Source organism: Denticeps clupeoides, chromosome 9 (genome assembly GCF_900700375.1).
Source record: "Denticeps clupeoides chromosome 9, fDenClu1.1, whole genome shotgun sequence".
Classification (NCBI taxonomy): Eukaryota; Metazoa; Chordata; class Actinopteri; order Clupeiformes; family Denticipitidae; genus Denticeps; species Denticeps clupeoides.
This window is the reverse complement of record NC_041715.1, coordinates 8821006-8842143: the sequence shown is the minus strand read 5'-3', so window position 1 is coordinate 8842143 and position 21138 is coordinate 8821006. Positions and strand designations below refer to the sequence as shown.

Here is a 21138-nt window from a genome sequence, read left to right as displayed (position 1 = left end):
TCTCTCTCTCTCTCTCTCTCTCCCCCCCCCGCCGCCAACTTTCATGCCGAAGAAAGGTGCAACACACAAACAAGGACTTGGGGAGAGCGGGAGGACGAGCGGCTGGCTGGCTGCTGTTAGATGTTAGGAAGCAAAACTCTCCCTTTACCTTCCTCTTCCTTTCACCGTCCAGCCGAGGATTCTCTCCACTTGGAAAATGGCTTTATCTGTCAGGGACTGTTAATTACGCAGCGCTGTACGGCGAGGCTTTGAACGGGCTGTCACTGTCCAATGAATTTCAATTACAGAGGCCTGTCATTCCCGATTCACCTCTGCACCGGAATAATTGAAAATCCATTCAAGTAAACAAATAAACACCTGACACCGGCGACGCCCCCAGCTCTGGGTGGCACTGCATGGTGACAAATTCCAGCTAAAGAATAATGATGGGATCCAATGAGGTGCGGCTCGGTGTGGAGCCCACGGTCTTCTAAAAAGACAGAAAACATCACTGAAGGACGAAAACATTCGGGTCCAATTGTATGGCCCCTGCCCACCATCAGATTTGAATTGGCCCTCGGACTCTCTAGTAAAATGTTTCTCATTAGCCTTCCTTTGATTTCTGTTTGGATGAGTCGGTGCTTCTTGGCTGGATCCTTTTCCAATTTAGATTTGGTTTTGTACATCTTGTTTCAGAACTACACCGTAAAAGATGCACGAGAAGTCGGGAAACTCTAGATAGAAAGACACCTAAAGAGGAACCAAGACAAAGGTGGTAGTAGCCAGAAGACCACAAAATCACAGGTTCAGACCCCACTTACTACCATTGTGTCCCTGAGCAAGACACTTAACCCTGAGTGTCTCCTGGGGGACTGTCCCTGTAACTACTGGCTGTAAGTCGCTCTGGATAAGGGCGTCTCCTAAGTGCAATAAATGTACATTTTTGGGGCAGTGGTGAGGTTCAGGAAAGGCTCCCGTAATAAGGTTGTGGGTTTGAAACCCTGATCCGCCAAGGTGCCACTGAGGCGCCACTGTCATGGCTGCCCGCTGCTCACCAAGGGCGATGGTTAAATGCAGAGGACACATTTCGTTGTGTCACCGTGTGCTGTGCTGCAGTGTTTCACGATGACAATCACTTCACTCTCGCTTGCCATTTCTAAAGAGAAATGGCAGTGACAAGGCTGCACACATGTGTTGTCCAACATTAGAAGACAGACTGAGTGCACGTTAGTCACGCTGTCCGCTTGATACCTCAGGTTTTATAAGCGGAGCTTTTTACACAAACGGAAAACTTACCAGACCTCAGCCGCCCCGAAACTCTGACTTAATATCCAGCCTGTTTAGAAAAGCTGGAACCAAAACAGATGGACTATGTCATGGATTGTTTTTCTTTCGTATTTTCTTTTACTTTCCAAGTTGGAAACGTTCATCTGAGGTGCACATGTTCAGCGCGCTGCTTCTGTCAAAAAACAACAATGCTTCCGCGCCGCTGCTGTTCCGCAGCCCACAAAATTATAATCACCCTGATAAACGGGTTCTCATTACTGCCGTGCAATCTCAGCCCTGAGAGAACGAGAGACGTCCTCCATATTTACACAAAGGACAGACGGATGCTTGTTTTTTCCCAGTAGTTTCTTACTTCATTTTTTAAACTGCTTTTACAGCTTCACTACAGTGTGAAAGCACATTGCACCTCCAATCCAGGCCTTTGTACCTGTGTTTGTCCCCAAAGGAGTGATAAGACCAGTTCGCCCCGGTGCCCGTGGATTACACACGCCTCAGTGCTGGAATATGGTTGTCCCTCACACGGAGGGAGACGGCACTAATAATAAATAAGGACACCTGCTCGGTGATGCTACATGAACATGGGTGAGTGTCAGGGCGCCAGGAAAGGCATATGTCAGGGCACGAGCCCAGGATGAGTGACGCGGGCGAGGGCCACGGGACACGCTGCGCATGACGGAGACACGATTTTTCCGCTTTCTACACTGAAAAGATATGCAATAATAATGCACTGAACATGCGCCGCCTTTCACCACAACTTGACAAAACGGATGGCTGCAACATGAAGACTGAGCTAATCATTAAAATACTAATTATGAATACAGTTTACATCGAGTGGTTTTGCACAAGCTCGGCATGCATCCTTTGTAGTGGATGACCAACCATTTAAGTAGTTATTGTGGTCAGCCAGGTCACTATAAACCCATAATCAATTTTCAGAAAAAACGCGAGTGAAAAAGGAGATTTAGGGCCCTATTTTACCGGCACTATAGACAACGCGGTGCATGGGGAGTGTTCACTAATGCCATAGAATTTATGTCGACTGGATTCACAGAAACAGATACAATCATTTACATTTACAGCATTTATCAGACACCCTTATCCAGAGAGACTTACAATCAGTAGTTACAGGGACAGTCCCCCCTGAAGACACTCAGGGTTAAGTGTCTTGTTCAGGGACACAATGGTAGTAAGTGGGATTTGAACCTGGGTCTTCTGGTTCATAGGCGAGTGTGTTACCCGCTAGGCTACTACCACCCTTATTGTGGGTGTTAGGACTAGTTTTTTTGACCAGTCCCCCAGGCCCTTTGTTTGGTTTTGTGTGTTACTTTAACAATTCTTTAAAGGGTTAAGAAGGGAGGAGCCTATAAGCATCCACCCTACTTCCTCATTCTGGATGATTTAAACCCCCTCTTCACAATATGTCACATGCCCAGGTGTCTCGCTCATGGTTCCACCTGTCTCCACATGTCGGATGACATCACAGACATGACCTTCAGACATCTTGGGACTACCACCACAACAAACAAGGTGGCAGATGATCAGCACTGCAGCCAAGACCAAACGGCATTAACAAACGCTACCCGTGTGCAGCCTCTTTTACAAGCGCCATGAAAATGCCTGCAATAATCACACAAATTAAAGCAGACTTCTCCATTATTTTAATTTTCACACAAAAAGCAGCGCCTTACTGAACATTTAACCCAGCACCAGCTACCAGGCACCAGCAAAGAGCTCGTGTCCATTTGATCCAACCTGGCACCCTAAAAACAACATCTGTCCTCGCTGATATCTGTGCCGCTGTCGCGTGTAGCTGAGTTGTCGTTTTAACAGCTCCGCGAGGGACGCTCGCAGAATCACAATCGCGGCCTATTTTCTGATTGCCACTTTAAACCCATTCTTGTTTTTAGCTTGCCAGTGTTCCACCTTGTCAGGGACAACAGATGGCATGTTCACAGCCAAGTCTGTCAATGTCCCTGCTAAGCAAACAAACAAACGAGAATACGTCTGGTCATTTTTTTCATTATACACTAGCATAATGAAAAAACACTACAGTAGTTTTACACACTACTCAGTCAACACTGGGCCAAATAAATGGGCCACATAAATGTCTTAAATGTTTCTACATTTACATTAGTGGCATTTGGGAGATGCCCTCGTCCAGAGCGAATTACAACGTGCTTTCATGTTACCATCAATGAAGTAATCAGTTCTGGTTCACTAGGACTCAAAACCAGAGGGTGCCAGGGTGGTAGTAGCCTAGTGGGTAACACACTCGCCTATGGAGCAGAAGACCCAGGTTCAAACCCCACTTAATACCATTGTGTCCCTGAGCAAGACACTTAATCCTGAGTGTCTCTAGGGGGTTTGTAAGTCGCTCTGGACAAGGGCGTCTGATAAATGCTGTAAATGTAAGTGTAAGAGGGAGGTCTTAAATTTATTCCACCACCTAATTTAGAAACTGTTTCAGGGTTGTGGATGCACAGACAAAAACTTTCTGCTTTGGAAATGTAACCACAAAAAAGTAAAAAAAAAAAAAAAAAACATTGCCGCTTCCTTTAATTACAGATGCTGCGTAAAGGCAAGATTCTGCCGGACGAGGCTTGACTGGGGCCGCGGAAGGACAAAGCAGACCCCGCCCCACCCCCCGCATAACACAAGACACAGAACTTTAATAGCCGGGATAAACACGACAACAACAATGACGAGATAATGTCCTCGAGATACTTCAGAGTGCCAGCAAATCAGATGCATTGCTTAGCACATTAAGCCATTTCCCAGAAGCTCATTAGAAAGACTATGATTAGCTTACTTTGTAGGAAACATTTCTGCTGATGAGATTACAATTACACTCTGTGCGTAATTAATTTCAGCGGCGTGATTGCGGCTCCAAGCACAATCTGATTTCTAGTGACAGCGATGCAACAATTATGACGGGTCGGGGATGATATATACATTTTATTATTATTTATTGTGGAACACTGTGGGGCCGGACACGTGAGGAGAGCGAAGCTGACAGGCTGCCGTGACCCAAGGCGAGGCTTTCACTAACTGCCCTAAAGAGCGTGTCACATCGGAACCCCGGCTCCGCGCTAAGCAGGCCACGGCCTGCGGTGCCGGCCGGCAAATGGGCCGCCGCGGCCCAGCCAGGACGGGGTTAAATGGCCGACAACTCCCGGAGTTTCTTTCCATTTCAGATCACATCAACTTCCCCCCAACTGCCTCCGTGCAATCTGGTTTTGGGGAGATAAAAGCAGAAATCGATTTTGTTCCCCTCTCGTTTCGGAGGTGGGTGCAGGGGGTGGAATCGATGTCTGAAGGGTGACCACAAGCACTTTTCCCCACATGCACTGAGCATGTGCGCACACGCAACCAGCAAACACACACACCTACTTTCATATACATGTAAAAGCCTGGGTAACATTACAACAACATATCAACAACGTAATAGCAACTTTGATCCATCTGAATGATTTTTTTTTATTATAAATGTATCTGGGATTTCTAAAGAGAAAAACTAAAACTAGTGGCAATATAGTTATATGTCCCAGCTCTAACATGACTATGTTAGCATGGATTTGGTATAATCCATGTGGGTGGACATAGACCCTGTCGTGTCCAGTTATTTCTACATCTTCACTTCAGGAAATCTAAATGTAAATACAGTGAATTTGGATTTACTTTTGACCTGCGTCGTGACAGATTTTCTCTTTGATGGTGGATGAAATCGCTGCCATCAACAAAGCCACTTTTGCCATGTTCGGGTGTGTCGGTTCTGTCACGGCTAAGCAGAAGTGACAGGGCCGCTAGGAAGCATGCAGATGAGGCAGGAGGCGAGGTGAATGCAGATAAACTGCAGCGGCGCGCTCACCGTGTTGAAATTGGGGAAGAGGCCGACCGGCGAGGAGGCGTCCACGGGAAAGGGCATGAAGGGCTTCATATCCAGCGCGGACTGCATCATCAGCGAGGGGGTCCGCACCAGCGCCGGCAGTGTGTTGCTATGGCAAGAACTTCCTGTTGCACGATGAGGGAGAGATAGAGCGGGAAGAGGGGAAAAAAAAAATGCACTAAGTGTGATGAATTTATTCATATCGAACAGGATAAAAATGGCAGCTTGAGGGCTGAGCGGGCTGCGGGGAGGACGGACGCCGGAGAGCGGCTCATCATCTCTGAAATGAAGCGGAAAGTCTCCGTTCGGCTCGAGGGATTTCTCCAGGGGGGCGAGGCGTGCGCCAGGTGCGCCGGGCGCGATGGTGAAGGGGGGGGGGATTGCCCGCTGTACGTACAATACCCACGGCGGAGCCGTGGAGAGTGTCGGCTCCAGCCTTGTGTACGGCGCGGCTAGGATGGCGGTGTCACCTTGGCGCTGGTGGATAATAGAGCTTTGATCGGTGCTGAATGCCGATTTCATGCCCCTGCACTAGGCTGCATTCTGCTACGTGCCCTCTTAGGAAAAAAGGACCACCTTTAATTTCTCACTGAAAGCTGTATTTCGTTTTTTTTCTTTGCCTTTAATTTATATAGACTCAAAGGAACAGATTAGCAATGAATCACACACTCCACAAAAGAAAGCAGAGGACAAACATCTCCTAAAACCATTCAGCATCTGGGGAAACCGATTTGACGAGAGTGTGTGTGTGTGTGTGTGTGTGTTTGTGCGTCATACAAAAGAAAGGTACCATCTCTGCATGAGGCACCATATCCACATATTCCAGAGTTAAATATACCCTTTCACACTCTTAACTGCAGTTTTGTTAAAGAACTGCAGGGGTTTAAAAAGCATGAAATTGTGCTTTTAACAGCTCAAAGGAAGCATATGGTGCTTCTGCTGACAGCGAAGGAGAACTCCTCTGGTTCCTTTTGTACAAATGAGATAATCCATCAGACACTTCATGAATTAATAGTCGCAGAAGGCACAGACGTTCCCAAATCAGAGGCATGAGGGACATTCTAAATGGCAGAAGTCATCAATGCCATATTTCCGCGGCGCTACATAAAATGTAGGCGCGTGGAGGGTGTTCAGAGCCAGCTCCTCCTCTCCAAGACAAAGAGAACAGCCCTTCTTCTTGTTCTGTTCATTTTTGTGAAATGGGGATAAGAAAGAAACATGCCCCATGAGGCACATCCTACATAGTCCCTTAAAAAACACATTGTACATCTAAATTAAAGCGTGCAGTGAAATGAAGCATGCCAGAAAATAAAGAGCGTCTTAAATGAGGCTTTGTAGACGACAACCAACAACACATTTACAGCAAAAAAGAAGCAAGTGACTCCACTTTCATGTGCTACAGTTATTCACATGAAAGATCATGTTCACAATCTGAGACAACCCCTAATGGGGTTCATGCATGTTCACCTCATGGTTACATGCCGATAGCGCAGTGAAATAATAAGCTGTGACATCACATGACAGGTGCATTAGAACAAAGCTGCCAGTCGCTTCTGCTTCTTCTTCGTCCCTGTGTATGCAGCCGCTAGAAAGTCTGGGAGGTACGTTTAGAAATTTACAAGCTTTAATAAGAAACACATGGGACAACCAACCGTCCAACCCTCGCAAACTGACTGCAAAATTTGCGGTGATTTGTAGGCGTACGGGCCTACAAAAAAAAAAAAAAAAAAAAAAAAACTCACTGGACTTCTGACTTGGAAAAAATGGAGCCTTTCTATTTTCAAAGACATGTTTAGTGAACATTAAAACGTACCCGGCTAAAAGGACCGCCTCAGTCCCCACCGACCCTTAAACATGATCTGTTGCTATGGCTTCTATCAGGCCTCGTTCAAACTTATTAATGCATCTCTTTTAAGCTTCGTCACAACCCCCCCCAAAAAAGAAACATATAAATAAATAATAAGGCAAACGGTAGCGTAATGATAGCGTCTCAGAGACTATTAGAGACAGGGGCCCGTATCGGCGGATGAGTGACCCGAGACGTGACAAGGCCCGGGCGGCCACAGCCTCGACCGCTCATTAACACTGACGGCGGGAGCAGGTCAGCCAGCCTCGGGGGGGTAATTACTGTCCCCTCAGCCGCTACCTACGGTCTCGCCAGGCTTTGAAGATGAGGACGAGATGAAAGGACGTCGGATGTTTGTCTGCGCGTGATTAGGAGAGCATCTGCATTACGGTAATGTACAGGCTCGGCTCCGAGCTTTGAGTGCTGGAAGCCAGAGGAGAGAGCGAGAGGCCGTTTTAATTTCCTGCAGTCAGATTGGGACAATCGGGCCTCCTTTTGAAGCTCGTACAGCCTTTAACAGTGATTAGGGTCTATTATTCAAAAGCTATTATGGGCCATATTACATTTCTGCAAAAAAAAAAAAAAATGACTACATTTAATATTTTCTTTTACAATTATATTTTTATGAGTGGGCACTTTGGTGTTAATTATAAAACATTTATTGCAACTACATTTTCATGAACATATTTGTGTTTGATTTATCCGACAGAATACGTGGAAGGCGAGCGCTAAAAAACATGTAGACTAAGACCGAAACCATTTTTAAAAAAATATAAAAATCTCATCAACATGCAAGCTACAGGTCTGATTAAGTGAAGCCTGTTACCTGGGAAACACGGCCAATAGTAGAGGAGTGCTGGTGTGGGAAAGTGGATGGCTAAATGTGCTGCGTGTTTGCGCTTTTTTTTTTTTTTTTTCTAGTAGCCACTCTAGCCACATTAGAGTCGAGAGAAACTGGTGAAATTCGCCCTCGATACACGACGAAGGCGGGCAAGAGGGAAGGGGGGAGTGGACGAGCCTCTTGTGAAAATCTATCAGCGATGCTGTGTTGCTGTCATGGCAATTAACCTCAGCAGAAAACAAAACTGTTAAAAAGACAAAAGCGTATTGAGTCAGTAACAACCCGGAAAATGTCGAATCGAAAACGCTCACAATGGAGGGCGCAAACCTCATTACAGTACAGTCATCCGGAATCACTGCGAGACTGTGAGGCTGGGAGATATGTTGGTAAAATATTGTGAGCATTGCAATGTGTTTTCTTGCTTAATTAGGCCCCTGTCCCATTGTTATATGAGTGTTTATATATTTTTTATTTTTCAGCAAAAGCATTTATGCAGTATTGAAAATATTAAAAACAAATATGCATTGGTTGGAAGTAACCCGACCAAACATGAAGTTTGCCATGGTAGACGGAATATGTGAATTTCATTTCACACTAGAGTAATAGTCCTTGTCTTTCAGTGGTCAGGTGACACCTGATTTACATCTCATCAACACCTATGCCCCGTTCTGCCGTTTTGCTGCAGTTACGAATCGCATGCGTATTCCCTGGCACAGTCAGACTCCCTGTCAACAGTTCTTCTTGCTGCAATTTATACTAGTCACAGGCTCCACATACTGACGCCAAGTATACGAAGGACAGATCACACCCAAATAACAGCCTGTTTCAATACCTAACATCAGGCAAAGACAAAGGCATCAAGGACTGAGAGACTCAGGAGGAGCTTTAATCCTCAGGCTATAAGGATGGTGAACGAGGGCATGCCACCACACCTCCCACCTCCCAACCTGACCATCTGAATGCTCACCGTTGACTACTGCAGTTTGTTACTGTTACGCTGGTCATTGCACCACCTATGCACAATGCACTTTAGCAGAACACATAGCAACTACCTAATGATGTCTGAGGCTTACGTCCTCTCTGAACATCTTTGCTTGTTTTTTAAACTACTTTTTTACTTGCCCTTCCTTTTTACAATTTCATGTTTCCCCTTTATTCCATTTTATTTATTTCTATAACTATTACTTTAACTAAGCACAGTCATTTCACTGTGTGTTGTACTGCTGTAACTATGCTGTCGGCTGCATATGGTGGTGCGCACGTGACGTAAACATGTAGTAAATATAGGGTGTGCACAGTGGCCAGAGGTGACCTCAGTAAAATGACGTGAGGCCAGATAATGTAACACATCAGTTGTCCTTATTGCACCATAAATAGCACTGACTTCCTACCTTCTAAGCCTTCATGTTGTTGAAAACATCTGAGAACCGACTGGAACCAAATCCTTTTTCAGATAAAACCTTAGAGTGTCTGTACATACAGGGTGGTAGTAGCCGTGTGGGTAACACACTCGCCTATGAACCAGAAGACCCGGGTTCGAATCCCACTTACTACCATTGTGTCCCTGAGCAAGACACTTAACCCTAAATTGCTCCGGGGGGGACTGTCCCTGTAAATACTGATTGTAAGTCGCTCTGGATAAGGGCGTCTGATAAATAATGTAAATGTAAATGTACATAAGGACCAGTATAAACTCAACAGGAGAATTCATTAAAAACAGTGACTATTCTGAAAATACGCATCAGGCGGAGGGATAATAAAGTACCCAAAAATAAGAGCCAGGAGAAGGTGAAAAGTGTGAAGATGAAGGGTGAAAGGAGGAAACAGCTGGCCTTTGACCTTAAGGATAACCATGTATATGTTGATTGAAGAGATTTATTGTGAAAATGAATTAGCACTATATGAATTATAATGAATGCATTAAAAATGTCACATGCCAAATTATATTTCATACACATTCATTTTAGATACATTTTATGTAATATCACATAATCAAATATCATTTTAAAGCCCAACCCTCATTAGCATGTAGTTGGTTGGCAGCATGTACAAAAGCATTCATAGAATGAAATGAAATGCATAATTAATCAAAGATCACGGTTCAGCGTACAAAATGATATCAGTTCGGTATGATTAGCAGTCACTGGGAGGCTACTTTCGCCTTATCTCAGAGCCGGCACCGAGAAACACTTCTGTTATTACATGCGGGCAAGTAATCTGCTTCTGATTGTACTTAAATGTCACAGCACAAGTTGGTAGCAAAAGCATCAATGCCAGACTCCTGAATGTGCAATTTCCACTCAAGGACCAACATCCGGTAGGCGTGAGAGTGCGAGTGGAGTCTAGTGCTGGGCAGCTACTGCATGACTTTACATATACATACAGCAAACAGTTAACACAGTCGAGAAGCTTTCAGGGTCACCAACGGATTTTACTCAGCAGGGCATTTTATTTCAAGCGAATGAAAGTGAACAGAGCACCGACATTCAATATTTTTGGATCAGGCAGTCAAAATTAATGCATGAATTGCTATGATTCATCCATAAATATTTAACACAATATTTAACTGACCTTACAGACTCCTCCTAGTCAAAGACAATCCCTACACGAAGACGAAGTTTCACAGTGGTCTGATTCAGGTGACGCATCTTTTGTTCGCGCATTTACATTATTTTCAAATGTAGATGCATGGCAGAGAAAAACAAAGGTCATTTGCATTAAATTGAGCTTCTCATTTTTCTATTAATCGTGGTGAATTCTTTGCAAAGTGTGTCATTAATGAATTAATATTTTACTGATTGACAGCCTTACTATGCTTTACTATGCAGGTTTTGGCTACAGTAATGGCTCATATTGATGTTTTTATTATTACAAAATTATTGTAATAAAATTGTAATTTTATAATTTATTATTATAAAACTATTACTATGAACTACTACTACTACTACATACCTGTATAGGCCTTGAGGGCAGAGGAAATATAAACCCAGAGCTACAATTGCAGCACTGTAACAGAAGCTAGCTTAATTCATTCATTTGAATATTGATAGAGGCATTACTCAATCAATACTCATTTCCTGTGGAGCTTACAGACAACACACTGAAGTCGGTGCACAGCCCACCCGACTCGCTTTCATTTCAGTTTCATCATCCACATTTCTTCCTGGATATGAAATGCCCAGCTGGGCTCCGGCCCTTTGTTCCTTCCAACACTGGTTTCGGCCAGTTGCGCGGACTCTCAGGAAAGGATCCGTTCTGCCTTGCTTTGTTCGTCCACTGATGCGGGGTGAGTGCGACGCTGGCGAGGTCTGTGACATTTTCGGCACAGATGGATGGAAGGGCCGGGGCCCACCTGTGGCGCACCAGGCGGGCCTTTGGCTCACCTCGCCTACCCAGCACTTGCACCCCCCCCACCCCCACCCCTTGGGCTGATTGCAGCTGACAATGCCAAATCAAATGGAGCACAGCGGGAAATCACTCCCTTCGCAAAGGTTACCCAACACTGTGCCTCCACCCTCCTTATCAAAAGTGCAAATGTTCTCATGCCGGCTCAAAAGAAAATGAAAAAGGGGCATAAGAAGCCCACATCAATGGTACCTTATCATATTATGCAGAGCCTGGTCACTTAATTGCAGTTTTACAAAGAGATCCTCAGACAGAATTTTAATCCAAACCAATGGGAGTAGATATCTATAAAAGTGAAAGGTCAAAGTATTTCGAAATAGGGAACCAAACACAAAAGAGATTGGCTTTAATTTAATGCCTTTGGGGAAAATTTGTCCAGGAATAAAAAATGAGATTAAATGGGAATTCACCTTCTCTTAACTTTATTTGTCAAAAGCATCCAATAATTTATTGAAGTATGAAAAACCTAGGAAACAGTATGAAAAGACTGGAATGTGAGGACTGCAGTGCCTTGAGGTGCAAGAAATTATTTATATCAATGTTAATTTATAATATGAATATACATTTACAATGTCAAAAGACCTTTACCTCAATATTTCAAATTTATTTGAAGCATTTGGGAAGGGGGAAGACAGGGTAACAAAACGGACGCTTACATTTCCATTTTAATTTCTCCACGTGGTTTTCCTTGGATTATCAGGGGATGACTGTGTTACAGCGTCTACAAATCTGTCAAAGTAGCGGATCTGGCAGAGCGAGAGCCAGCAGTGGAAACACTCTGGCAGTTGAGTTCATCAATGATGAACCTGAGTTTGCGTCAAGATTCTGTAAAGAAATGGACCGCGCTTATCATGTTATCTCTGTTTTGGCGAAGGGAGGATAGGTTGGACGTGAGTGAGACTCTCTTTTGGTCACTCAGCAGGTCACTGCTGGTCGCTAATCCACCTGCCTCGCCCACCATTTGGTGGAAAAATTGTAACATATCGAGCTCAGGTGTCTTTTCAAAGCTAAACATAGCCTTTAAAGTGCTAAACAGCTTAGCATCTCTGAAATATAGCCTATCCGTATCAGTGGATCGGTCCTGGGACATTCTATTCTAGTGATTTCAGTTCTAACTAAAAGATTCTGAGTACCCATCAAAGCTTTACAGGTCAAATAGGAAATGTGTAAGACATTTAATTTTGATCCAAAAAAAAAGAAGGAAATTAAATCACAGCTATATTTACTCACTGACCTTTACTGAACACACAGAAATAAAGGTACACATAGGGTACAATATTAAACCTCCAGGTACAAAACTGTTCCTTTCAGTCGATTGTACCTCAAAAGGTACAGGACAGGTCCTTTGTGATACCATGTTGTACGTTTAAAGGTACATGGTTTGGGAAAGTACATAGTTGTACCCATGAACCTGCACCACATGATAATGATCCCAATTAACCCCAATGCACCAACAAAAATGCTTGTAAATTGCTTGATTTGAGCTACACAATAGTGATAGAATGGCTAGTGGTTCTGACCAATTTTTCAAAAAGAGGCTGATGTTCACGTTAGTAAAAGTCATTTTTTTCACAGCAGTGTAACACAACAAAAGGACATGTACATGAAAGAAATGTACATGAAAATACATCAATGACAGGAAAACAAATCACAGACATAGCTCAGTCGACTAAGACTCCCCACGTCTGTAGCTCCTTATGCAAGGTCTTTAACCCCCAGCTCCCCTTTGCAGACCACTACATCATACTTATATGTAAATATAATTTAAAACTACAGTCATGACAGGTACATGATTGTGCCTTGAATGGTACAGATGACTAAAGTATAAAAAAGCACCTGCGAGGACAGATACATTATTGTACTGCCCCAGTGACAAGCATTTGTACCCATATAGGTTCACAGTGGTACTTCCATTTCTCTGTGTGACCAAAATTAACAATCAACATAATTTTTTTTTTAAATGTAACTTCATAAATAAATATTAATAGCAATAAATATAAGAAGTTAAAAGTAAATAAAGTAAATGTGCTAATATATTGCAACTGGAACATAAGAGCGTTGCCAGATCTTGTAGAATATCTTCATGTCCAACATACCTGAATGTTGACTGTATTAATGCTTCCTTTGCCAGGAAGATTTATAATGGAGCACACAATGTTGTCTGTCTCTTTTTGCGAGCTGTGTGGTTAAAGAACATGTTTTTTAATTACTTATGAGCTGCTCTCCGCCCTCTGATGAATTTTTGTGCTTGTAGGGAGGGTTGAATCAGCCATACCCAAAATAATCATTCTATCTCAATTATGTTACTCAAGCTTTGTGTTTTCTGTGGATGTTAACAGCACTGGCATGGCGGATGCAAACTTTTGTAATCCTTGGGAGGCAAAATAAAGTATTAGTCTAATAAGTCAGCCATAAATAGAATAAATAATAATCATATAATAAATGAAATAAAAACAGGTTTTATTTCACAGTATGATGTAATTTTGCTTTCCGCAGGCTCCATGCTTTTTGCTCCAGCAGCCTGTTACGTTGATTAAGTCTGGGCACAGAGCAAAACTGACACTGTGTGTATGACTTCATGTTTTCTAGCTGTTAATAGCGCTGGCACTGTGATGCCAACTGTGCGGACAAAAATAAATCCATGCTATGAAACGAAATTTGACAAAAAAAAAACAAAAAAAAAAACAACAACAACATGGGAACACTCCAAATTCCAAGAACCTTTCCAGTTGACAGATTCGGGCCGATTTCCGATGGTTAAGCAAGTGCACAGCTGCCCCAGGACAGGATTTTTCCCCTCCATGCAAGAACAGACGTTACTTCTGGTGCTTACCTTCAAGTAAGAAGTGTACTGCTAAAAACACAGTCACTGAAACTGGAATAATTCAATTTCAATGTTCGATGCGGCCTGGAGTCTGAAATGCTGACTTAAGAAACGCAGGCAAGGCAACTACACTCTGCATGTCTTTACAATGTGACATGAAGGGTAAAGAACAAGGGGGCCAGGCCGTACCTACTGTACCCAGATTCTGGTGGGTTAAGGCGGGGATAAAAATAACTCGTGGTGATACGGTGCGAAACATACTGAGCGCGGTGATTCATCTGGTCTCGTAACAACATTGCTATTCCGAGAGCGCTGTCATTCAACACTTCCACTCCATCATCAAAGCAGATGCGCACGCCGCATGCTAACAAAGATATTGTTGGGGGAAAACGAGTTAGGGCTCGTCGTGCTGAATAAAGAGTCGCGCTTGTGGCGGTAAAAAAAAAAAAAAAAAAAAAAAAAGGAAGCGTTCGGAAAACACACTTGCGGCCCGTTAACCCGCCGAGCCGGAGATAATAAAGAAGTCTGAAGAGTCTTTAAGCATTCCTGTCTGTCCTCATTAATGCTGCATGATACCATCAAGGAGTTTGTCTGTAGTCTGCGCAGCCCCGTTCAGATCCGGACTTGAGGCATAAATACGTAATTCCAATTGTAGCTGGAAAAAGGCCAGTTTTTCGCACCGAGGCCTTGTGTCCACAGTAATAAAGCAATGCTGATGCTCGGACTCGAGTACATCAGCCGGGGCCAGGGGGCCGTTTATGGGGCGCTGTTAAAACAGGCCAGCCGTGGATATATACACGAAGTAGCCACGGTCTTTTGCGCTCCGGATCGCATTCTGAAGATATTAGGTCGTCCGAAAGCAGACTAATGAGACAGGCCCCTCTCCACAGCCATTCTACTGATAAGGAAGGGTACGAGGCCCATTTGGCGGAACAATCACTCCAGTCATGGTTTTTTTCCTTCTTCTTTTTTCCCCTAATACAGCATAAATGTACGCATCACATGCACTGTCACTATTTCGGGGGTGGAATTTTAAAGTCTTCCCAAACTCAATTTGGATGCAGATTTGAAGGAGAACAGACTGCTTATGCTTTTTAAACACAATTTAGGTGAGGTGCAGTTTGCTCTTCCCCTGATAATAAAAATCATCTGACAAACTGAGGCTAATAGAATAACGTCGGGGTTTAAGTTCACATCCTGGTCTTGGCTGAGGATGATTCAATTCCGAAACAGGTGATGGCGACGACTCGTCTGCAATCAGCCACAACGTGCAATGGTCACAAGATCCGAATTTGGCAGAAATTGTGCACAATTTAAAAACTTTTCTTTTCATTTGCTCCAGAGTGCTTCGTCGCTCCACCGAGGCTTTGAGAAGCGGTGGCAGTGATCTCGTGAATGTCACATGTTAGCAGGGCCCCAAAAACTGCTAGCAAGATGAGAGGCAAGATTATCTGTCTGGGCAACATCATTAAACACAGGCGGGGAGCATCTGTCGATGCCATGTTAGACTTCATCTGCCACCAACTCTATTAAACAGGCAGATCGTAACCTCAGCGCTGCTTTAATCCCTATCTGACAAGGCAACTGCTGATGTATCTTTGCAACTAATCAGGCTTTTCCATCAGATTAAGGAATGACGCTGAACTGAGTCACTGAGCAATATAGGATGGTATGTACAGGGTAGTGGTGGAGCCAAAATCCATGTATAGTATACAGAAAACTGTGGACTTTATGAACATTTACACTCATTCAAACATTTTTTAATGATTTATGTTCAGGAAAAAGAGCAGTTACAGTTACAATGAAGCTAAACATTTTCTTTATTCCTTTTCTGATGTGGGATTAATTTGGTCAGTTACTGAGATGTTGTCATCAAAATGGTATGATGTAGGAACAAGTCGCATGAATGCCGCAGTGTTGCCAGATATCTGATTAAACCCCAAACCATCAGAACACGAAAAAGCCAATACGGTGTTATATTGCAATGACTATGCGCAGCATAATTCTGAAATGCCGAGTCTGGGTTGACTACACAGCCTAAATGCACAACTGTGTCAGTGATGGTCGTAGTTACACATGTTTGTTGCTAAGTATATTAAACCAAAGTACAATTAAATAATAGTTTCTTAGTTTCTCATAATGGCTTATTAGTAATGTATAGCATATAAAGGTTAGGGTGGTAGTAGCCTAGTGGGTAACACACACGCCTATGAACCATAAGACCCGGGTTCAAATCCCGCTTACTACCATTGTGTCCCTGAGCAAGACTCTAAACCCTAAGTTGCTCCAGGGGGGGACTGTCCCTGTAGCTACTGATTGTAAGTCGCTCTGGACCATAATAATAAATGCCATAAATGTAAATGTAAGGTAATAAAACAAGTTTAAAATAGACATGCAAAAACAGGACTGTAACAGCCATTAACACCTTTATGCCTCAACAAATAGAGATACAAATATAAACAGCAAAATCTCTGCAGATCCTTAATGCAGGCAGGGCCAGAATGGAGGAAGCTCCAGCGTTAGAGGTGTGTGAAATTGAAGAGAGGGAAGGTGAGGATCCATCCGAGTTGCACGTACAGGTGCAAATGAACGGATATGTTTCTCCCAGATATATCTCTCCAGAGCTCCTCTTTCTGCTCTGAGAACAGAGTGGGCGGCAGATATTCCGCTCTCTCAGTTGCACGTGTGCTTGTGTGACTCACGCTGGTCTTCGTGATTCAGTCCACCTGCGTAAGGTGTAGGAGGGAGGAGGCGGGGGAAGAAAAAGGGCAAACCTGAGGCCAAGTGCCCAAGTTCGCGTGCTCATACGACTCCGAGGCCTTGCGGCGCTGCCAAGCTCCACACCTGTCTAAACTGGGCCACTCGGATTAAGCGCAGGAGACCCTCCAGACACAGTCCTGATGGCAGGGTACATGGGAAGGTAATAGCTGTGAGACAATATGTTCACAACAAGGGGAAAGAACAAGGGGGCAAGAATAGAAAGAGAAATCAATCAGACGCTTCCCCTGCACCTGGCAACCGCGGTGTTTCAACAGAAGAGGCCGTGGGGAGTCGCCGCAAATCCGTACGGGAATGTGCACGTCCAACGTATGAGATTGGAAAGCGAGGGGAAAAAAAGGCACACTGGCTTCCTCAAGCGAGCCAAGAGCCAATGCCTGAGCCACGTGTGCCGGCAAAACACAGCCAGCACCCGAATCCATCCATCACTGGCTCCCAGCATAATGTCTGCACGTTTTATCCTGCTGCATTTCCCATACCTAAAATGAGATTTCACACGGACACGATGCCACCACAGTGGCTTTTTAACCTTAACAGAGTGACAGGAGTCTTGTGGCCAGTGGTGTGGAGACGTGTCAAATGAAGTCCCTTTCCCAAGGGCACAATAGTAAAAGCCATCATCAACAGTGAGGTGACCAGCAATAAATTCAAAATGCCACTCCGCTCAAGACTCCTCTTCATGAAACAGACATTTCTGGTCAGCCTGTGAAGTATTATATATTGCATTTAAATTTTTCTTCTGGAAGATGCTCAGGATAGGGGGAAATGGAGACAGTTGATCTGTTGTGCAGGGAGCACTAGAGCGGCAACCAAGTCATGCACTGTTTTCAAAAAATTGCCCAGAGTTTTTAAATGATTAAATGTGGTGAATAATTTAATCATTTTTGAGTCCGTCTGTGTATAGTAAAAAAAGTAAAAAAAAAAAAAAAAAAAAAAAAAGTAAAAATACTATACATTGCCATTATAACACTGCTAGACCCATGTTCTACGCAGTCAGACTGGCACTTACATTCAGAAAGCATACAGACAGAAAAAAAAGAGCTGAACAAGTTGGGGAACTACACAGTCAGCAAGTAGAAATAGAAACTGCAACTGGTCAAGAAATGGACGTCAACTGTGCACAACTGTGACAACAGTCAAAAATAACAAAAAAAAAAATTTATATTTGTGTGGGGAAGTATGAAAAGGAGTCAGATAATGGATAATGTTTGGCTACTCTGGCACTCGACTATTCATGAAGCTCTGTGGCAGAAGTATAATGTTATACGGGGATGCTTCACCACTTCAGGGAACGGAAAGCTCATGAAAAAAGGCGGCGGCTTGAAAACGGATGAAACTACGTACAGCGGAATCCTGCAACCTGGCAGCTTAATCGTTCTGCAAGAAAACTGTCTGATGCACATATAGGAAAAAAACGCTGCAACAGTGTGGAATTCCTTTTAAACGGTCCAACCAAAGCAATGACCATCCCAGTCCAACTAATCCTGTCACCGCTTCGTGGAAAGATTAGACAATGTTGTTTTGCTGACGATGCTCACTCTGCATCATGGCCAGAAAAATATATAAATTCTATATAAGCACCAGCTGGTTAAACAAAACTGAAATTTATCAAAATCCAGGTGAGATTTAACCCCAACACACCCAAACAATATGTGAATTATAGTTGCATTGTTGTGACAGCGCTGCTTAAAAGCACTGATAAATAAAGAATGCTGGTGAAATGATTAAAGACAATAAACTGTCAAAAATAAGCAATAAAATGCATGAAACGGAGGGAATCTTGGCGATAAAAACCGCAAAAGTAAACGCAGTCGCTTGTAAAACCCACAACATCTGTACTTCAAAGAACAAAAACAGCACCATTAAAACAGTCATCAGCGGCGCTCTCGTTCCCAGCAGGGTGGATGCCTTGCCAGTGCAGCTAATAGCATTAAGAAGAAAAAAAATGGCCCATGAGAAAAGTCTGAGAAACGGCAGGAGAACAAAAACATTAATAACTCAACAAGTGACTAATGCGGGCGCGCTGACGTTAACGCGGCTGCGAGGGAGCAGAAATTAGATGCTCAGAAAAAAAAAACACGTTTTAATAAATATTTCAGCTCTGACGAATTGCCCGTCTTGTAATGTTTCGGGATCGTGCACGTGGCGAGGCTTGTCTGTGGATGATAAACACCGTGGGCATCTGGGTTTTGGAGGTGGGCTGGTCGGGTGACGGAAGGCCCAGGAACTTCCCCTCCAGCATCAGCTGTCGTTTCCAGCCATCGACGTATTCGTATCAGCATCCGTCGTTCTGGCTGTGCAAATGACTTTCATCAAGTGATTTTTTTTTTTTTTTTTACCGGCGGCTCTACTTGTTGTTTCGGGTCTGTGGTTTCCATGGAGACCAAGAGGGGAAACCTCCGCCGCGCCGACGGCCCTGCGCCTTGCGCCGTTTGCGGTGCCGGAGGAGGCATCGTATGTACGGTGAAGAAGGGCACGGAAGGCAATCCCTCCAGCCTCAGTGCCATTTACCCCTCTGTCTGTTTGTCTAAGAAAGGCTAATGTTTGCTGAAGATCCGCCCTCCGGCGCTGGCACGGTTTTCCCGAACAAGCCCTGGGGCCTGAGTAGGAAAAGTGCACCCGCCTCCTCCCGCGTGTGGGTTGATGCACTAAGTGACTTTTCCTCTCTCGGATGCACTTTATCGGGCGTAATGGCCATTCATATTCATCAATGCAAATCGGGCCCGAGCGCGGGACGATTATCCGGCCCCGGGCCGCGTTTCGCTTGTTTAGTTTACCGCAGGTACGAACCCATCAGAGTTCATTTGCCCGGGCCGATACGAAATGTTAATGTGCGCGGTACGGGGAACCGGAACGCCATCAGACGAAGGGCGCGTATTTGTCACCGTCGCCAACGACACGTTTTTTTATTACAAAAGATTGCAATTAGAATTGCCACCCGACCGGCGGAGGGGAGCGGTTTGCCGGTAATTGCCGATAACGCGAGGAGAAGTTCGAGGGTTTGCGCGGCCGGCCGCAGAACCGGACGGCACGACCAAAACATCCAAACCCACATCCGAGAGCGAGCGTGTGTCCCGACAAGCCACTGTTTACCATAAAAACGCGGTGCAATAAACACCGAATGAAACGGTTCCAGTTGGCCCTTTCTACATATTGCTATACGGAAACAAACCACCCACTCATATCAGCTTTTACACGGAGGAACAAAACGGAATACTCAGGACCACGAGAAAAAAAAAAGAGCTTTTCATACAGAAGCTAAACGCAAACAAAGCGGCGAACGTCTGCTGTGATGACAGCGTCTCTCACCCTTCCGTAAAACGGTCACGAAGGTGAGGAGAGACAACAAGAGCGTTGGTCTCTGTTTTATTCAGCTTGCTTTGTCACATTACGATTCTTCGAAATGGCCTCTTCATCCATCAAGAACAGGTACAGAGGGACGAAGCAAAAAGTCGTTCCCCTTCCATAAATAATACATTTCATTTTTCTTAGCCAGGGGAGGAAAAAAAAAAATTGCGAAAAGGACCGCTTGAATCTTTGATGAGATGTACCGCAAAATTACGAAACCTGATTATGCAAATGGCCCATCAATGCAACACATTACCTGAAGGAATAAGGAAGGTGCACAATCGAGCTTTAAACTTTAATGCGGCGTGTACAAAGAGACCGCGGTGAGCTGCGGCGTTAAAATTCAGCGAGGAAGACATCCGTCCCACACCCAGCCGTATTATTCGTCCCGACCCCAAAAAGAAACAGTGCCTCCTCAAGCCCTAAAGTAATCTGTTGAGGGGAAAAAAGGAGAATACGGACACTCAACATTGTCTCTGATGTGAACAGGCCGCTGCTTATGTTGGTGGCGATTAAACCGGCCCTTCTCGACCACCAGGCAAATAATCGCGGCGCGTACGAAAGCGTGGACGTAAGCCCCAGCTGTTCCCCAAACTCAGATTAAGACCTCAAATCAAAGGAACCGCTCAAGAAGAGACCTGAGCGGCTTAACGGAGTTCCCAAAGTCGCAGGGCGGCGCCGCCTCCCTGGGTGTTCCGGGTGGGTGTTTGCCCGGGACTGTCAGACGGCCTCAAGACCAGATTTCGCAAGCCGTGGCAGTGGCTTACTCTCCATGCACTAATTTCCAATATGACACATTATTCGTATTTCACACAAAGAGGGGGAATTTTTTTTTTTTAAAATTCAGGAATGACTCTCAGCATAATCGTATCCGTGGTGCTATTAAGCAGGAAGATTACTCAACACACCCAGCACAGCCCCCGTCAAGTGTCACACTGCAGCAC

General features: G+C 44.4%; 1 protein-coding gene across 4 annotated transcripts in view; it reads right to left on the bottom strand.

Moving 5' to 3' along the window:
- The window catches only part of znf385b (zinc finger protein 385B), a 75914-nt gene that overhangs the window by 16411 nt on the left and 38365 nt on the right, over positions 1–21138 (bottom strand). For all 4 annotated transcript variants that reach the window (XM_028991053.1, XM_028991052.1, XM_028991054.1 and 1 more), the window contains one exon: positions 5135–5277. In XM_028991053.1, the coding sequence (XP_028846886.1) occupies positions 5135–5277 (143 nt within the window). The remainder of the gene's footprint in view (positions 1–5134; positions 5278–21138) is intronic.